Source organism: Puma concolor, chromosome E2 (assembly GCF_028749965.1).
Source record: "Puma concolor isolate L17-30 chromosome E2, mPumCon1.1.hap2, whole genome shotgun sequence".
In the NCBI taxonomy this organism is placed as follows: Eukaryota; Metazoa; Chordata; class Mammalia; order Carnivora; family Felidae; genus Puma; species Puma concolor.
Window position 1 is genome coordinate 48,436,018 of NC_141681.1, and position 17,742 is coordinate 48,453,759.

Consider the following 17,742-nt stretch of genomic DNA (forward strand, 5'->3'; position numbering starts at 1 on the left):
TGCTTTTCAATGCATCATCTGTAAAATGGGGGCTTTGCGAGAATTTGATGATACCATGCAAAGCGCTTAGCACAAGATGCGCATTAAGCCCCAATAGATTGAAGTTCCTATTACGAGAGGCGGGGAGTTCTGACTGCTGAGGTGGAAGAAACCAGAGCTGGTGGGGAAAGACATGGCTGTGATTTCCCAACGGACAGTGAACACGTCCTGCCAGCCCCATCTTCCCTGCTGAGGCCTCGCCATCAGCCGAATCCCCTAGGTGGCAGGAGCCACCAACCTTTCTCCAACGTTTGAGGCCGCCTCCCGCGGCGCTTGTCCCGGAACGGACTACATTTCCCGGCGTGCACCTCGGGTCGGGCCCGAGGGGACGAGCAGCCAAGGGGACCGTGCTCCAGCCGCGTTAGAGGCTGGAGCCAGTAACCACCACTCACGCAGCTCCTCTATTTCGCTTTGCGAAGCCGGTCCGCCACCGTCAACCCCATCTTGAGCCGCGGACCCGCAGGGTCTGTGAGGAGCGCTTGGCCCCCGCCTCCTTCCCTCCTCCCGGCATCTGGCCCACCGGGTCCCAGGGAGGGTCCGAGGCCAAGCTTATCTCCTCGGGAGGATTCCTTCGGCCTCGTGGGGTCCCCACTGCGGCCCGAGGCTGGCAGCGGGGCTCTGGGAGCTAGGGGAACAGCCTCGAGGCCGCGCAGCCGGAGACTACAACTCCCAGGCGGCATCGCGGCGGCGGCGGCGGCGGCGAGCACGTCACTCAGGCACCGCCGGCGGCCCCGGGAAGCGGCGCGGGCGGGGGCAGGGCTGGGGCCGACCGGGAGGCAGGTGCTGAGGATGGGGGCAGCCCGGCCGCACCGCGCGTGAGAAGGCCGAGGGGCGCGCCACCCCATCCCGGGGCGGGCGCCCCCGGGGCCCTGCCACCCCCACCCCGCCCGGCGGTCGTGGCCCGGGATGCGGAGCCGGGGGCCGCCGGTGGAGCTGCGCGGGGTGAGAGGCGTGGGGAAGGGGGCTGCCTGCTTCCCTCACCCTCGTCCCCCACCGGCGGGCCCCGGCAGGAATTGGGGAGCCGCGCGGCCAGGCCCGCTTAGCGCCCTGACATTTGGGGGAGACAGGTGAACCCGCCACCCTATCCGCACCCCGCCCCGCCTGGGCAGCTGAATCAGAGGGGACGACCCTGCCCTTTTAAGGAGGCTTTTTCTTGCTCCTGCGGAGGGCCCCCGCCCCCAGCCATGGCCTCCAGGAGCCCCCTAGAACCCGCAGGGACTGCCCCCCATCCTGGCCGCCGGGGCCCGCCCTCTGCATCCCGCGGGCAGCCTGTGTGAAGCGGCCTCCCGCAGCCCCCGGCCCCTCCCCCATGGAGGAGGAGGAGGGGGGGACGGCCAAGGAGTGGGGCACGACCCCCACGGGGCCCGTCTGGACCGCGGTGTTCGACTACGAGGCGGCGGGCGATGAGGAGCTGACCCTGCGGAGGGGTGACCGCGTCCAGGTGCTTTCCCAGGACTGTGCGGTGTCGGGCGACGAGGGCTGGTGGACCGGGCAGCTACCCAGCGGCCGTGTGGGCGTTTTCCCCAGCAACTACGTAGCCCCTGGCGCACCCGCCGCGCCCGCGGGCCTCCAGCTGCCCCAGGAGATCCCCTTCCACGAGCTGCAGCTAGAAGAGATCATCGGTGTAGGGGGCTTTGGCAAGGTCTACCGGGCCCTATGGCGCGGCGAGGAGGTGGCTGTCAAGGCCGCCCGGCTGGACCCTGAGCGGGACCCGGCAGTGACAGCAGAGCAGGTGCGCCAGGAGGCCAGGCTCTTCGGAGCCCTGAAGCACCCCAACATCATTGCCCTCAGAGGCGCCTGCCTCAGCCCCCCACACCTCTGCCTGGTGATGGAGTATGCCAGGGGGGGCGCACTGAGCAGGGTGCTGGCGGGCCGCCGGGTGCCCCCTCATGTGCTGGTCAACTGGGCTGTGCAGGTGGCCCGGGGCATGAACTACCTACACAATGATGCCCCTGTGCCCATCATCCACCGGGACCTCAAGTCCATCAACAGTAAGTGGTGTCCTCCCCCCAAAACTTGCTTCCACCGAATCTTAGGAGGTCAAGCCTAGGTGGTGGGAAATGGGGACACCAGAAGATCTTGCCTAGGGCAAGAAGGGGCAGCGGTATACCTTCCGGGCCAAGTGAGGGAGGAAAAGGAGGCTTGGAAAGGTTGAAGGACCGCCTGTCTCCCAGGCTAAGAGTCACAGTAGCTTAATAAGTATGTATCCATGAACACTGTGACAGGCCCTGAACTCCTAGCATGGACAGCACAGGGCCTGCCCTCATGGCACTCACTGTCCAGCCATGATGCCAGGGTCCACCGGGCAGAGACCGAAAGAATCTAGCCTGGAGTCAGAGTTTCTCAACCTTGGCACTATTTACATTTGGGGCTGGATGATTGTAGGAGGCAGTTCTCTTGTGGGTTGTTTAGCAGCATCCGTGGCTTCTAGCTGGTAGATGCCATTAACATTCTCCACCAAAGACCAAAACTTGTCTCCAGACATTGGCAAGTGTCTCCTCAGGGTTGAGAACCACTTCCTGGAGTCCTCTCAGGCCTCTGCCCCAGCCAGAGTGAGGGAGGAGGGAAAGGGATGTGCCTTATGTAAAAGCTTCCAGGCTGCCTGGCTTATCACAGGCTCTCAAAACTTGATTGGTTGGTCGAATGGGGACTGGGGCCAGCAGGAAGAGAAAGCTCCCCAGGACCCACCTCTAGATCAAGGAGCTTCTCATGATGTCAGCACATATTAGTTGAGCACCTATTAACAGGAGCCCAACAGGGACCAAGACCGCAGTGGCCTCACCCATTTCCAGAGCGCCTGTTGTGTGCCACACACAGTCCTGCGTCCTAAGGATATAGAGGGGGAAGAATCCTACCTTCCTGGCTCTCCCAAGCTTCCTCTACCCCATCTCACTCCCTTTCATTTCTGCATGCATCTATTCTTTCATTTTTCATTTGGTGTTTGCTGGGCCAAGTCACGTGCTAAGGAGAGGGATCAACAGTGAATGAGGCCAGCATGTTCCCTGCCCTCCCTGGAAATGTGAGGATTTCCCCTTTGTTCTCACATTTGGACTCCCACATCTCTTCTGATTCCTGTCAGTTCCACACCCTGAAATGTGTTTGTATCCATCCTGCTATTTCTGCAATGTTGCTATGCAGAGCCACGACCACTGCGAGCCCCTAGGACAGAGGGAGTGGTCTTCCTTACCTTCCAGGCCTTACACTTGTACACCAACCGAGCTGCCAGGTGCTCAAGGTGTGCCAAGCCCTGTGGCGGGGCCAGGGAATTGAGCAAAGACAGACACAGATGGTTCCTGCCTCCCTGATGCTCAGACTCCTCTGACATGCTGGGCAAATAGAGGCAAGACCACCAGCATGCTCCCCTTGAAGGCTGGGGTGCCTTCCTGGCTTTTCCTCACCCCTCTGATTCACAGCCTGAAGGTGGGGTGTAAGGACATGCCCCCAGGCCTCTAGGTTTTCCTGTAGCCAGTGCCACCTGGATATGGCGTTGTTGGGGCTCCTTAGGCCAGGGCTTCCTGCTCAGCCAATGGGACAAGTCCATGCCCAGGACAGGTCACAGGGCCTCCACAGCACAGCTTCCTCCATTCATCTTTCCCTAGGAGCCCCTTGTCTGGTGTCGCTCGTACATTGGTTCATTCAACCGATAATTCTGAAGCAAAATTAAATATACTAGGCCCTATCTTAAGCGCTGGGATTACAGAAGTGACCCAGGCAAGATCTCCCCACGTAGAAGTTATGGTCTAGTAAACAGAAGTAGATGACTGATATTTAGGTAGGTAGGTAGGTAGGTAGGTAGGTAGGTAGGTAGATAAAATTTCCAGATAAGATCAGGGGGTTCTGAAGAAAATAAAACAGGCAGAAGGAGCTCTTTGAATCAGATGGTCAGGGAAGGCAATACTGGAGCAGGGACCTGAACAAAGAGAACCCAGCCTTGCAAAGGTCTGGGCAGAGCAAAGGTCCTGAGGTGGAAATGAGCATGCCTTGCTGGAGAAACAGCCAGGAGACCAGAGGGGTTGGAAGAGGAGGAATGAGGGAGGGGTAGAAGATGAGGTCAGAAAGGTAGGCAGGGCCCAGATCATAATGACCTTGGAGGCCATGATGAGGATTTGGGGTTTTGTTTTGTTTCGTTTTTAACGTAGTGGAAGCCATCAGAAGATTTTAAGCAAGGGATGATGCAGAAATGAAATATAAGACCATAGTGTGTTCCGTCTGTCACAGGGTCACCCCACCAACAGAAGAGGTGGGGACCCAAGAAGGGAAGCATGGAGTCACATGCTAGAGAGTCGAGGGAGGCTTCTGGGCTTTGATGATAGTAGAATTAGCTCACTGTTGTTATGACAGGAGAAGTCACCAGGAATGGTCAAAGATCTGGGGGGAGAAGTAAAGGCCAACTATGGCCACATCACACACTAATAATAATAGCTAACATTTTTAAAGGGCCTACTGGTGCTTCACCTTACTACAACCCTATAAGGTAAATACTATTATCATCCCCACTTAACAGAGGAGAAATCCTAGCGTTAAGAAGAATAAATCATACAAGGTTATGCAGCTGATAAGTGGCAGAGCTGGGATTCATACCCAGGCAGGCCTGTACACTTTGGGGCCTGTTTGATACATGCTGGTTGAATATCATAGCAGTTAAGAGATTGGGCTCTAATGACAGATGTAGGTCAGGTCTTTGCCCCACAGTTTTCTAGCTATACACTCTTGGCCAAGGGACTTCATCTCTTTGAGCCTCAGTTTGCCAGTCGATAAAATGGGTTGCTTTCTAGATAATCCATGTAAAGGCCTAGCACAGTGCCTGCCATATCATAGGCCGCTGATAAACACCAGCCATGATTATAATTGTTGTTAGTAATAGCCCTAGACAGAAAGTTGGAACCATTCAATATGCTTGGGGGATATAGCCGTCAGACTTTGTCACAGTAATGCTGCGTAGGAAACCACCCCCAAAACTCAGGGTCTTAAAACTTGATGTCATTTATTGCTGCTTACACACACGTGGGCCTGCTGGAGCGTGAGCTGACTTAGGCGGGCCTCAGCAGGGAAGACTTTACTCCAAGTACCTCCCATCTACCTTGGACCAGCAGGCTGGCCGAGGCATGGTCTTGTGGTGATGGCAGGCAGATAGGTGAGGCCTCTTAAGGCCTAGGCTTGGAAATGGCATTCTGTCACTTCTGCCTCGTTCTGTTGACCAAAACAAGTCCTAGGGCCAACCCAAGGTAAAGGAGGAGGAAATAAACTCTTCCCCTTCCGTGGAAAGGAGTGCAGAGTCAGGTGGTGAAGAAGGTGATGCAGAAAGCGGTAGATCTGGGGCCCTGAATGCAGTCTGCCACAGGGGGTGACAAAGGCAAAGGAGAACCACGTTCATCCCTTCTGCTCAGAGTCTAGTTCCCACCTCACTGGTGGCCAGGAATTCAAGGCCTGAACAAAGGAGAACCAAGGCTTTGGGCTTTGGCTACCCACCTTTCATGGAGCTCCCCAGAGCCCAGGTTAGAATCAGGAGGGAAGTAGACCCAGAGGAAGCTCCTCCTCCTTCATGGGAGCTTGGGGCAGGGATCCGACTGGCATGGAAGCGTCCATGATATTCCAGACCAGGAAAGGACCTGCTGCAGAGGGGGGTAACTCATGGTTACTCATGGTTAGAGGGAGAGAACAAGTAGGAGATTTCAGCTGAGGCAGGCGGGCAGGACACTCAGGTCTGCAGCCCAGAAGGTTGGGGTGACCCATCTTTCTTCCTGCCCCACAGTTCTTATTCTGGAGGCCATCGAGAACCACAACCTCGCAGACACGGTGCTCAAGATCACGGACTTCGGCCTCGCCCGCGAGTGGCACAAGACCACCAAGATGAGCGCTGCAGGGACTTATGCCTGGATGGCTCCGGAGGTTATCCGTCTCTCCCTCTTCTCCAAAAGCAGTGATGTCTGGAGGTGCTGATGGTGGGGCTGGGGAATCCGGAAATGGGGGAGGGGAGGAGGGTGTTTCAGAGTGGGAGGGACAGTCTCCTGAGGAAGCTAGGATCCAGGCCTGACAGAGAGGCCCCCTGGCAAGGTCAGACCATCAAAGCACCAAAGCAGGTGTCTGCTTGCTGAAGTGGCAGCTGAGAAGGACTTGGATTCGAGTAGAAAATTACGAAGATATAGAAATAGGATGTCAACACCAAGGGCCCCTCAGACACCATCCAGTACACCACCCCACTTGTCAATAGGAAATTGAGGCCTTTGGAGGCATCCTTCCTTCCTTCCTTCCTTCCTTCCTTCCTTCCTTCCTTCCTGCCATCCATCCATCCATCCATCCATCCATCCATCCATCCATCAGCACTGGGTGCTAGGGATACTGCAGTAAAAAAAATCTAGACACATTTCCTGCTCAGAGGAAGAGTAAATAAATAAACAAATACACAAGAAGCTGGGGGGGGGGGGGAGCTGGTTACAACTTTTTAACAACAAGTTAAAAAGTTGTAAAATAATTTTCCAAAGATAAAGAGTTAATCCACCAGAACAAAGCATGAGATAGTATTAAGAGCCGGGAGGTAAATCGAAAGCACTCTGAGGGCTGGAGGATGATGTTAGGGAAGGCTTTTCTGAGAAATGACACTTGAGCTGAGTTTTGGATGATGATAAGAAGGAGCCACCCATGCAAAGTTTGGGGGAAGAAGCTTCCCAGGCAGAGGGGACAGTGCCCACAAAGGCGGTCCTGACGTGAGAACGAGCTTGGTCTATTCCAGACACAGCCGTGAGGCCAGGTGACTGGAGCAGAGGAGGCAAGGAGGAAGGTGGTAGAAAATGACATAGGAGAGAGAGCGGGGAACCCCGCAGATGAGGGACCGGACACCAGGCTTTATTCTAAGTGCAGCGGAAAGCCATTAGGAGCATTTATGAATGGCACAATCTGGTTTAGCATTGCAAGGCTCCCTCGGCTATAGGATGCAGAATGGATTGTGGGGGACAGGAGTGGGGGCAGGAGGCCCGCGAGGAGGCTGCTGCCATCACCAGTGAGACTTGATGGCGACAGCAGATACTCTTCAGCCTGGGGCCTTCTACTGGGAGGGAGCCAAACCCAGGTCAGTCCCCAGCTAAGGCTCCAGATGGACCAAGTAGCAAAGTCATGGCTTCTGGGCAGACAAATCAGACAGGAAGTCTCCACTAGAGCAGTGCAGCTCTTTGGGGAAGGCTCTAACTGGCTTTCCATTAGGCATTCATTTGTGGTACCAAACATTGCACAGAGCCATATCTCCGTGGCAAGGAGCAGAAAATCCCCAAGTAAAAACAAGCCTGAAGTTTCTGCTGTCCTGTAAAGCCCAGGACTGATGTGCTCCCGGTGACAGGAATTCAGGGTCCTATGTCAGGGTTCCTCAACAGGGGCGTCACTGACATAGAGCAAGGTAATTCTTTCTTGTGTGGTACTGCTGTGTATTTTTTAGGATGTGGTTCCCAGCCACCAAACATCATAGCGCTCCCCGGTCCTTGTGACAATCAAAACAGCCTCACAGGTTTCCAGCAACACAGGTGAGGTGGAGGGTTCACACCACCCCCAGTTGAAAGCCATTATTATTTTCTTCCACCTTGTGTGGTCTCCATTCCAAAGCTCATTTCATCATCCAAAACGGCTGCTTGAGCTCCGGCTTTTATGTCCACATCACAGCAAGCAGGCAGGAAAAGAGGAAAGGACACCAATTCTCCTTAAGGACTCTAAACTTCTAAACTTCGGGACTCTGAGGACTCTCTTTAACTTCCTGGAAGTTAGTTGCATATTCCACGTCCTCCCGCACCCCACTGGCCAGAACCATCGCCATATGGGCATGCTTAGCTGCAAAGGAGGATGGGAAATGATTTCAGGCAGCAGATGCCCAGCTCACATTCACCAGTGCTGGCACTGAGAATGACAGGGAGGCCGTCAGCCGTAGGAGGGCAGAGGTGGTGTCCATCTTGGTCCAGTGCCCAGAATAGTGTCTGGCACACAGCAGACATTTATATGTCAAATGCATGCGTGGATGTGGGGGAGCTCGGGGACTCACTGCATGCTGGACACCGCACAAAATGGTGTTCAGTTTACTGGAGAAGGTGGACCGGCAGGTGACCGTAGCACAGTGGTGCGTGCTCCAGTGTTGTGTATCCATCAAGGACACCGTCATGGGAATCAAGCAGGCCTGAGCCCAAGTGTGGACTGAGACCAGTCCGCTTACTAGCTGTGTGACATTGAGGCAGACAGTTTAACCTCTCTGTGCCTGCACCTGTCCCCCAGCTAAAACGGGGGTCATACCAATACCTTCTGCCTTACAGGGCTGTTGTGAGGATTACTGAGAGCGCCTAGCACAGTGCTGGCCTGGAGTAAGTGCTTTATAAATGTTAAATAGTGTTAACTTGTTTTTAGAGGTAAGTGCTGAGGGTTCTGTGGGAACATAGAGGAGGGGGTCTCTCATCTAGCTTTGGAGGCTGTGGAATCAAGGAAGCCTCCCTGGGAGAGGGGACACCTGAGTTTTGACTGAAAGAACAGTTACACACAGGGAAGGATGTTCTTGATGAAGGAGACAGCATGTGCAAAGCCAGAGGTTAGGGAAGAACAGGGTTTAGGGCTTGTTCAACTTGTTCAGCGAAGCTGGGGTTGGTACAGGGGCAAGAGGGCTTAGAGGCAAAGCTGCAGGGGACATCAAAGGTCAGGGCTAAGAAAAGTGGCTTTGTCCAGGGGGTACAGGTGAGACACTGAAAGTTTTCAGACAGGGGTGAGGGAAGAGAGGCAGAGCAAAGGCAAGACATCAGACAGCCAACCCCACCACATCTATTTGAGATCAGGCCAGCGGAGGTCAATCATGTTCTCGTGGCCTCATCAACCAGCGCCGGATGTGGGGGTGAGGGAGGCCCACCACGGGACCGGAGGCAGGGATGGGGTGTAGGTGAGCATGGGGGTGGGCTGCGGCATCACCCTCCCTCTTCCCCACCTGCAGCTTCGGGGTGCTGCTCTGGGAGCTGCTGACGGGTGAGGTCCCCTACCGTGAAATCGACGCCTTGGCCGTGGCATATGGCGTGGCTATGAACAAGCTGACGCTGCCCATCCCCTCCACGTGCCCCGAGCCCTTTGCCCGCCTACTGGAGGGTGAGCCAGGGCCCTGTGGAGATAGGCTCAGCTTGGGTGGCAGGGGCCCTCGGGCCAGACCTCACCCCTTCACATCCATCCATACCGGTGGGCCCAGGAGTGAGGGAGAAGGGGCTGCAACCATTGGACCACAAACTGTCTCCCCTACAGTTGGCTCTGTGTCCCCCAAACTGTTGTTCCAGCCAGGCCCACAGCCCTTGAGGGCACCTGTTAGCATTCGCTGGCCCTGGGATTCTTCCCTGATCCTTGATTCTGCCACAAGTGAGGGAGCAGAAGCCAGGTTTCACTGTAATGTTGCCAGGAATTTGGCTTTGAATTCCTTCCCTCAGTTCCATGGAAGTTGTTTGTCCACAGTCCCCTGAAGTCCTGTCTTCCACAAAGCAGGGTGATGCCCTAGAGCATGGCCACTGACCTCTCCACCCCCACTGCTGTCCCCCCCACCCCCACCCCAGAATGCTGGGACCCAGACCCCCATGGGCGGCCAGATTTCGGCAGTATCTTGAAGCAGCTTGAAGTCATCGAGCAGTCAGCCCTATTCCAGATGCCACTGGAGTCCTTCCACTCGCTACAGGAAGACTGGAAGCTGGAAATTCAGCACATGTTTGATGACCTCCGGACCAAAGAGAAGGTGAAGGCAGGGGGCACAGTGGGAGGGATGGAGCAAGACCCCTGCATTTCTGATGCCTTTGGTGGGGCACAGTCCCTTCCCCTGAGCCCCAGTCTTTGGGTCCATGCAGAGCTAAAGGGGCCTTTTTTGCGTATTAAGAAAGGGGCCTGTTGGCAGATTAATAAGAAAAAGGCACCCTGCACTGATGCTCTTACAAGTGATACTGCCTGATGTCTGGGATTGGTTTAAATTTTTTTTTTAATTTTTTAAGTTTATTTACAAACTGGGTGCAAAGAGAGCACGCAGGGGAGGGGCAGAGAGAGAGGGAGAGAGAGCATATCCCAAGCAGGTTCCGCACTGTCAGACTCTGCACTGTCTGCACGGAGCCTGACACAGGGCCTGAACCCACGAACTGTGAGATCATGGCCTAAGCCAAAATCAAGGGTCAGATGCTTAACTGACTGAGCCACCCAGGCACCCCTAAATTTTTTTTAATGTTTTATTTATTTTTGGCAGACAGAGTACAAGCAAGGGAGGGACAGAGAGAGAGGGAGACACAGAATCTGAAGGAAGCTCTGTCTGCACAGAGCCAGATGCCGGGCTGTAACTTGTGAACTGTGAGATCATGACCTGAGCCGAACTCAGACACTTAACTGACTGAGCCACCCAGGCACCCCTGAGATTGGTTTTAAAACACAGCAGCAAAAATGGGAGGGAGGGAGAGAGGGAGGAGACAAGGAAGAAGATACATGAAAAAAGGTTTGCTAAGTAAAAAGAGTTGTTTAGGTGGAATGATGAGAATTGGGGGCACTATTCTGTCTCTGCTTTGTGGATGTTTGAAGTTTTCCAAATTGAAGAGTCAAAAACTTAAAGATGAAAACTAAAACCACCCCTTTCTTTGGGCTAATACAGCCTGGAGCACCGGCGCCCAGCTTGGCTGGTGAAGAGTGAGTTGGATTGTGCCCCCAATTTGCCCCTTAGCAGGACGCCCTTGTGCTGTGCCCCAAGCAGACCCAGTAGCCCCCAGGTCCATCCCCAAGCGGCTGACAGGTGAGCCCCTCGCCCCATCTTCTCTCCAGGAACTCCGGAGCCGTGAGGAGGAGCTGCTGCGGGCGGCCCAGGAGCAGCGCTTCCAGGAGGAGCAGCTGCGGCGGCGGGAGCAGGAGCTGGCCGAGCGCGAGATGGACATCGTGGAGCGTGAGCTGCACCTGCTCATGTGCCAGCTGAGCCAGGAGAAGCCCAGGGTCCGCAAACGCAAGGGCAACTTCAAGCGCAGCCGCCTGCTCAAGCTGCGGGAAGGCGGCAGCCACATCAGCCTGCCCTCCGGTACCGCCCACACGCCTTACGCGGCCCCCAGGGGCTGCTGGGAGCATTCCTAACACGGGGTTTACCTCCTCCTCCTATTTTTTTGAAAACTTTTCTATTGCTGAATGTATCACACATGTGGAAAGGGGCCAGAAACCCATCTAGCTTACTGAGTTAGTGTAATCACCCCCACCCAAGCAGAGAGAACCCACAGCCACCCCACATGCCCCGCCACGCGATCCCTCCCAGCACAAACCCCCGGCTGCCCGCCAAGAATAAGGGCATTCACGTCCTTACTTTTTAAAAATTGTTACTGTTTTGTCTTCTATTTTTTTAAATCTTTTAATCAGCTTTTTTTCCCCCTTGCATCGTTTATTCTGCAGCACTTCCCACAGTCTGGAGGCTGCTGCTTGTGTCTCCCCAGTATGACTTACCTTGTCCTCTGTCCCCTAAATTTCCTATTAACTGGTATTAAGTTAAACTATGTGAAACTGCTGATGTCCGGCCCTTTTTGACCAAAACCAAAACAAGTTTCATGTGGATCAACCCAATAGGTTTGTCTCAAGGCATAATCAGTTTCAAGTTCGCGTTGGGTCTCTTCCCCACCCCCACCGCCCAAAGATTGCTTCTTAGGTAACAAGACCCCGCTCACCCATCATAAGACACATGATGTCTGCTCAACCCTCTCTTTGTAATGTTATAAGCCATCATGCAGTGACCAGCACAGCACTGGCCAACAGATATCTAATGCAAGCCACATGGCTAATTTTAAATCTAGTAGCCACCTCCAAAAAAAAAACAAATGGAAAAGGGAAAAAATGGAAAAGAAACAGGTGAAATTGACTTTAACAATATATTTTATTTAGCCTGATATATCCAAAATGCTACAGTGTCACATGTATCAATACAAGAAAAATTGTTAGAGATTTTTAACCTCTTTTTTTCACGCCCAATCTTTGAAATCCAGCATATATGTTATGGTTACAGTGTACCTTGGTCCAGATGCTTAATTTTCCTCAAAAATACTTGACCTGTATTTGGGTTTCGTGAAATTTATAGTTGAAAAAAAGTTGATTCACATCCCCAAGATTTGCATGCTTAAATGTTTTCAATAACCGAACTGAGGATCCATTTTTAAGTTTAAATTTAAATTTAAATATTTATATTTAAATATTATAAATTTATAATATAATATATTTATATATATATATATTTATATATTTATTTAAATATAAATAATATAATTTATAATATTATATTATAAATATAAATATTTAAAATTTAAATTTTAAGTTTAAATTTAGATTAATTGCGACTACACAGATAGGTTCAAACTCTCCAGCGGCTCAGATGCAGTGGCCACACTGCAAGTGCTCAGTGGCCACTTGTGGCTAATAGCTGCCACGCTGGACACTTAGGCCTAGATCTGTAGTCAATCCTTAGTTAATTAAGGGCCCCATTAGGATCCTTCCTCCCCAATTCAAGCATGCGCCCGAGGTCTCTGGAGGGCTCATCACGGTTACATGGCTGTGCTTCACCCCAGAGCTGCTGACTCAGAGGGCCTGAGAGTGAGTGCTGCCCCTGAGGTTTGCAGTTGACGTGGATGCCGCCGCTCTGGAGACCATAGTTTGCGAACCCCCGTTTAAGGAATGAAAACAGTGGCGTTCCATTCTGGCATTCCTTCTATCCCACAAAGGGAGCTTCTCCAGTTACCCATGGAGCATCTTGCTCAGGAAAGTCTCTTTCTTTCCACAGGCTTCGAGCATAAGATCACAGTCCAAGCCTCTCCAACCCTGGACAAGCGGAAAGGATCCGACGGGGCCAGCCCCCCTGCAAGCCCCAGCATCATCCCCCGGCTGAGGGCCATTCGCCGTGAGTATCTCCCAAGGCCCTGACCAGTCAGTAGTCCACAACGTTCTGTGAACATTTACTGGGCACCGAGCTGGAGGAACAACAGGGACAAGACAGGCGGGGTCCCCTCCCTCATTCTCATCAGGGGTCAACAGACACTAAAGTGGTACATATACTATAGTGATAAGCTCTACAAAGGAAAGCAGGGAAGGGAAATAAAAGAGGAGAGGTGCTGTTTTACATCAGGAAGGCCTGTGTAGGGAGCTGGGGTTTGAGCAGGGACCTGGGTGGTAAGAAGGAGCGAGGAGGGTCAAGATCCGAAAGAAGCGTGTCCCTGCAGGAGGGAACAGCAAGGGCCAAGGCCAGGGGTGGGAATAAGCAAGGCATGTGTATGGTCCTGGGAGGCCAGCGCGATTGGACTGGAGTGAATGGCAGGGAGAGGAGTGGGTTTGTGGTCAAGGTTGCAGGGGGCCAGATCTTGCTGGGCCTAGAGAACCGGGCTCGCTAAGGAACCTGAACTGGATTTTATTCTAAATGCGGTAGGGGCCGTGAGCCGGGCAGTAATGTGATAAAACGCACCTTGTCCCTCCGGCTGCTGTGAAGGGTGTGGACTGTGGGAGGCTGGAGCGATAGGGGAAGACAGGAGACAAGGGGAGCGGACCGAACTGGGGCTGTGGGCAGGAGACGGGGCTACGCGGCAGAGGCACAGCCAGCCCGGTTTGCTGATGGGCAGGATACGAGGCTAATCCCCTCAAATCTGTTCTGCCCCATCGGTCACCCCTGGCTTTGCCCCACATATCACCCCCTTCACACCTCTGTCGGGACCCCTGCTTGTACCAGGCCCCAGAGGTCATTCTCATGGGGACACCAACAAAGACAGTGACCATATGGTGACAGTACTAATGTCAGGGTACTTTCAAAGTGTGGAAATGAGAGCAGTAGACTCTCCAGGGAACAAACTCCTCCAGAGCTGGAGGCTTGAAGGGAAAACTGGCAACGAGGCTGGGAAAAGGACTGAAAGGAACAGAGTTCCAGGTGAAGGGAACAGCCTGTGCAAAGGCATGGAGGTGTGGAAACACCCACCTGGGAAATGATGGACATGGGGTCCCAATCAAGGCACTCATTGCCTTCTGCCTGCATACCCAGACTCCATTTCCTCTCTCTCCTCCTTTTCTCCCTCCCTCCACACCAGCCCCACAGGCCTCCTGGCTGCTCTAAACACTCTAGGTATGGCCAGCCACAGGGCCTTGGCATAAGCTATTCCCTCTGCCTGAAATGCTCTTCTCCCTTGTATCCACTTGACTCACCCCCTCACCTCCTTCGCATCTTTGCTCAGATTCTTCCTTGTCAAACATGACTTTTCCTACCTCTCAGACTCCTTTCCTGCTCCGTCTCCCTCACAGCACTTACCGCCTGTCAACTCCCTACACAAATTACTCACCTAGTATGATTCTTGTTGGTCATCTGTCTTCACCCCTAAAATGTAAACTCCCAAGAGCAGGGGGTTTTGTCAGCTTTGCCCACTACTGTCTTCTCAGCACCTCCCATGGGGCTTGGCATATGGCAGGTGCTCAGCAGACATGTGGGAATGAATAGACGGCTGATGGGCTTGGCTGTGAGGAGTGACGGGAGACAAGGCTGAGGGAAGGCAGGGAAGTACATGCAGAGCCTCTACTGCCAGGCTGAGGAGCTAGGACCTTGTCCTGACAGCAGTAGGGAGCTATGGAAGGATTTAGAAAAGGGAAGGGTTGAAGATCCCTTGGACTTCTGGTGGACAGTGGATGTGAGAGTGAGGGGGGGAGCCCAGTGGGGACAGACTGTCCAACACCCAGTAACCAAGTGGCTTTTCTTGGCCCAGTGACTCCCGTGGATGGCGGTGGCAGCAGCGGTGGTGGCAGCGGTGGTGGCAGTGGGACATGGGGCCGCAGCGGGCCCCCAAAGAAGGAAGAGCTGGTTGGAGGCAAGAAGAAGGGCCGGACCTGGGGCCCCAGCTCCACCCTGCAGAAGGAGCGGGCTGGAGGGGAGGAGAGGTATAGGCACTGGGAGCCCACCCCTGGCCCTGCACGTTGCCCCCAGGCCCAGGCAGCCAGAAGGCCTGCATTGCAACCGTCCCTATCTCTGGCGCCCCCTGCAGGCTGAAGGCCCTGGGGGAAGGAAGCAAACAGTGGTCATCCAGTGCCCCCAACCTGGGCAAATCCCCCAAACACACACCGATCGCCCCAGGCTTCGCCAGCCTCAATGAGATGGGTAAGAGGGTGAGGGTGCCTTTAAAATGGAGAGGGAGGGGCATCCGGAGGGAAACAGAACTCAAGACGAAGAGGTGACCATCCCCCCACCTCCCCCGCACTGGGAGGAGGAATCGATTTCACTGGACCAGTGGGTAGGAAACATTCCCAAAATGGGGGAAGGGCAGCCCCAGGGTGCAGGGTCATTCCTAGAGGCTTTGGGAGGAGAATGATTTGAGAACCACGTTTAATGGGACTTGGTGGCCTCACTGCCAGAGGGTCTTTCTGGGTAGCCCCTTGCCCACCAAGTCTCCGGGGGCGGTGGGGGCTGCGGCCAGGTCAGCCCTGGAGGCGATTGACGGCCCTCTCCCACTTGCAGAGGAGTTCGCGGAGGCGGACGGAGGCAGCAGCGTGCCTCCCTCCCCCTACACCACCCCGTCCTACCTCACGGTGCCGCTGCCGGCCGAGCCCTCCCCGGGGGCGCCCGCGCCCCTCTCCCGGCCCGGGCACGGCGGCCGGCGGCGCTGCGAGCTGGCTCTGCTGGGCTGCGCCACGCTGCTGGGCGCCGTGGGCCTGGGCGCCGACGTGGCCGAGGCGCGCGCGGCTGACGGCGAGGAGCAGAGGCGCTGGCTCGACGGCCTCTTTTTCCCGCGCGCCGGCCGCTTCCCGCGGGGCCTCAGCCCGCCCGGGCGCTCGCCCGGTCGCCGCGACGACGCGGCCCCCGGCCCGGGCCTGGCGCCCTCGGCCACCCTGGTGTCGCTGTCGTCCGTGTCCGACTGCAACTCCACGCGTTCGCTGCTGCGCTCCGACAGCGACGAGGCCGCGCCGGCCGCGCCCTCCCCGCCGCCCTCCCCGCCCAGCACCAACCCCCTGGTGGACCTGGAGCTGGAGAGCTTCAAGAAAGACCCCCGCCAGTCTCTCACGCCCACCCACGTCACGGCCGCGCGCGCAGTGAACCGCGGGCACCGGCGGACGCCGTCTGATGGGGCGCTGGGGCAGCGGGGGGCGCCTGAGCCCGCGGCTCCCGGCCCTGGTGAGTGAGGCGCCCACACCCAGGGCGCAGAAAACCGACCCTTCTCCCCTAACCCCACCAAAGTCCCAGGTCCCAGCCCAGCGGCGACGCCCTAGATGTCAGGGTGGCCTCTAGCTTAGCATGGGGGGAAGGATCTGTGTCCCCATGGTCCTCACTGCTAGAGGCACTGTGGGCCCCCAGGTGATTGAGACCCAGGAATGCAGGAGAGGTGGCAAACTAATGCCTCCAGGGGCCAGGTGGGTGGCATTAATGGCAACAGTAACAACTATGGGTAACACTCATGTGCTAGCCACTGTTCCCTCTACATTTTTTATGTTTATTTTGAGAGAGAGAGAGAGAGAGAGCGAGCCTGAGCCGGGGAGGGGCAGAGACAGGGGAGAGAAAATCCCAAGCAGGCTCCATGCTGTCAGCACAGAGCCCAGTCTGGGGCTTCAGCTCACAAACTGTGAGATCATGACCTGAGCCGAAATTAAGAGCCAGGTGCTCAATGGACTGAGCCACCCAGGCGTACCTCTATAATTCATTAACAAAGACAAAGGTGATTAGGACAGGAGTTAACTACCTACTACCAGGCACTGTGCTACGTGCTTTGTTGTTTTATTTAACCCTCACCTATGTAGTGAGCTGCTGTCATCACCATTCAGAGATAGCGTCATGCCTCAGGTCTCCGTGTGTGCACACACCCAGTGCCACATGCATAAGAGGCTTCAGACGGATGAGGGCTTTCTGTATCTAGAGGGATGACGAAGAAACAGGCTCTGATAGGTTAAGGAATATGCCCAGAGTTGCACCCAGTTGCGTGAGCAGTTCGGAGTCGTAGGGGCCTAGGTGAAGGTCCCACCCCTCCTGGCAAGTGGGCCCAAGAAGAGCAGCAGATACCTCAAAAGATGTCAGAGACCCCAATGCTCATGTGACGATCCTGGCTTTTAAATGCCATCCTCTGGCCCACCCCGTTGACCTCATCTGATCCTCTCTTACCAGGCCCTCGAGATCCCCTGGACTTCCCCCGCCTGCCCGACCCCCAGACCTTGTTCCCGACCCACCGCCGGCCCCCCGAGTTCCCTGGCCGCCCTACCACCCTGACCTTCGCCCCAAGACCCCGGCCGGCTGCCAGCCGGCCCCGCCTGGACCCCTGGAAACTGGTCTCCTTTGGCTGGACACTCAGCATCTCGCCTCCCAGCAGGCCGGACACCCCAGAGAGCCCTGGACCCCCCGGCATGCAGCCCACGCTGCTTGACATGGACATGGAGGGGCAGAGCCAGGACAGCACAGTGCCCCTGTGCGGGGCCCACGGCTCCCGCTGAGGCCTGCCCCCCACCGCCCGCCTGGGCAGCCATGAATGTAGCGCCCCAGGCCCCGCCCCAGCCTACCGCGCCACAAGGCAGGGGAGGCCCTGGGCAGGATACTCTATTTATTGGGGAAGGGGGGAGGGGGTCACTTAATTTATTCCTTTGTACCCCAGAGGGTGGGGCCCTGTGCCCACCCTGCAGTGAGGGGGGAGGGTGGGCAGGGATACTCAGGGACAGGGCACATCATAGGGATTCGGCACAAAATGCAGCATTAAAGGTAACCCCTGCCCCCTACCG

General features: G+C 55.5%; 1 protein-coding gene across 1 annotated transcript; it reads left to right on the plus strand.

Moving 5' to 3' along the window:
* The first annotated feature begins 757 nt into the window (after positions 1-757).
* MAP3K10 (mitogen-activated protein kinase kinase kinase 10) lies at positions 758-17,739 on the plus strand. Its single transcript, XM_086689783.1, has 10 exons — positions 758-2,030; positions 5,792-5,972; positions 8,987-9,135; positions 9,588-9,763; positions 10,822-11,068; positions 12,803-12,919; positions 14,757-14,928; positions 15,033-15,145; positions 15,503-16,156; positions 17,138-17,739. Exons 1-10 carry the CDS (start codon positions 1,349-1,351, stop codon positions 17,458-17,460), a joined length of 2,814 nt encoding a protein of 937 aa, XP_086545909.1. The 5' UTR covers positions 758-1,348; the 3' UTR covers positions 17,461-17,739.
* The last annotated feature ends 3 nt before the right edge of the window (positions 17,740-17,742 follow it).

What these genes read in the sequence shown, in the direction of transcription:
- MAP3K10 (XM_086689783.1), top strand. Translation starts at nt 1,349, where the DNA reads ATGGAGGAGGAGGAGGGGGGGACGGCCAAGGAGTGGGGCACGACCCCC. An exon ending in GGACCTCAAGTCCATCAACA is followed by an intron (nt 2,031 to 5,791) that starts GTAAGTGGTGTC and finishes CCTGCCCCACAG; the next exon opens with TTCTTATTCTGGAGGCCATC. An exon ending in ACCTCCGGACCAAAGAGAAG is followed by an intron (nt 9,764 to 10,821) that starts GTGAAGGCAGGG and finishes TCTTCTCTCCAG; the next exon opens with GAACTCCGGAGCCGTGAGGA.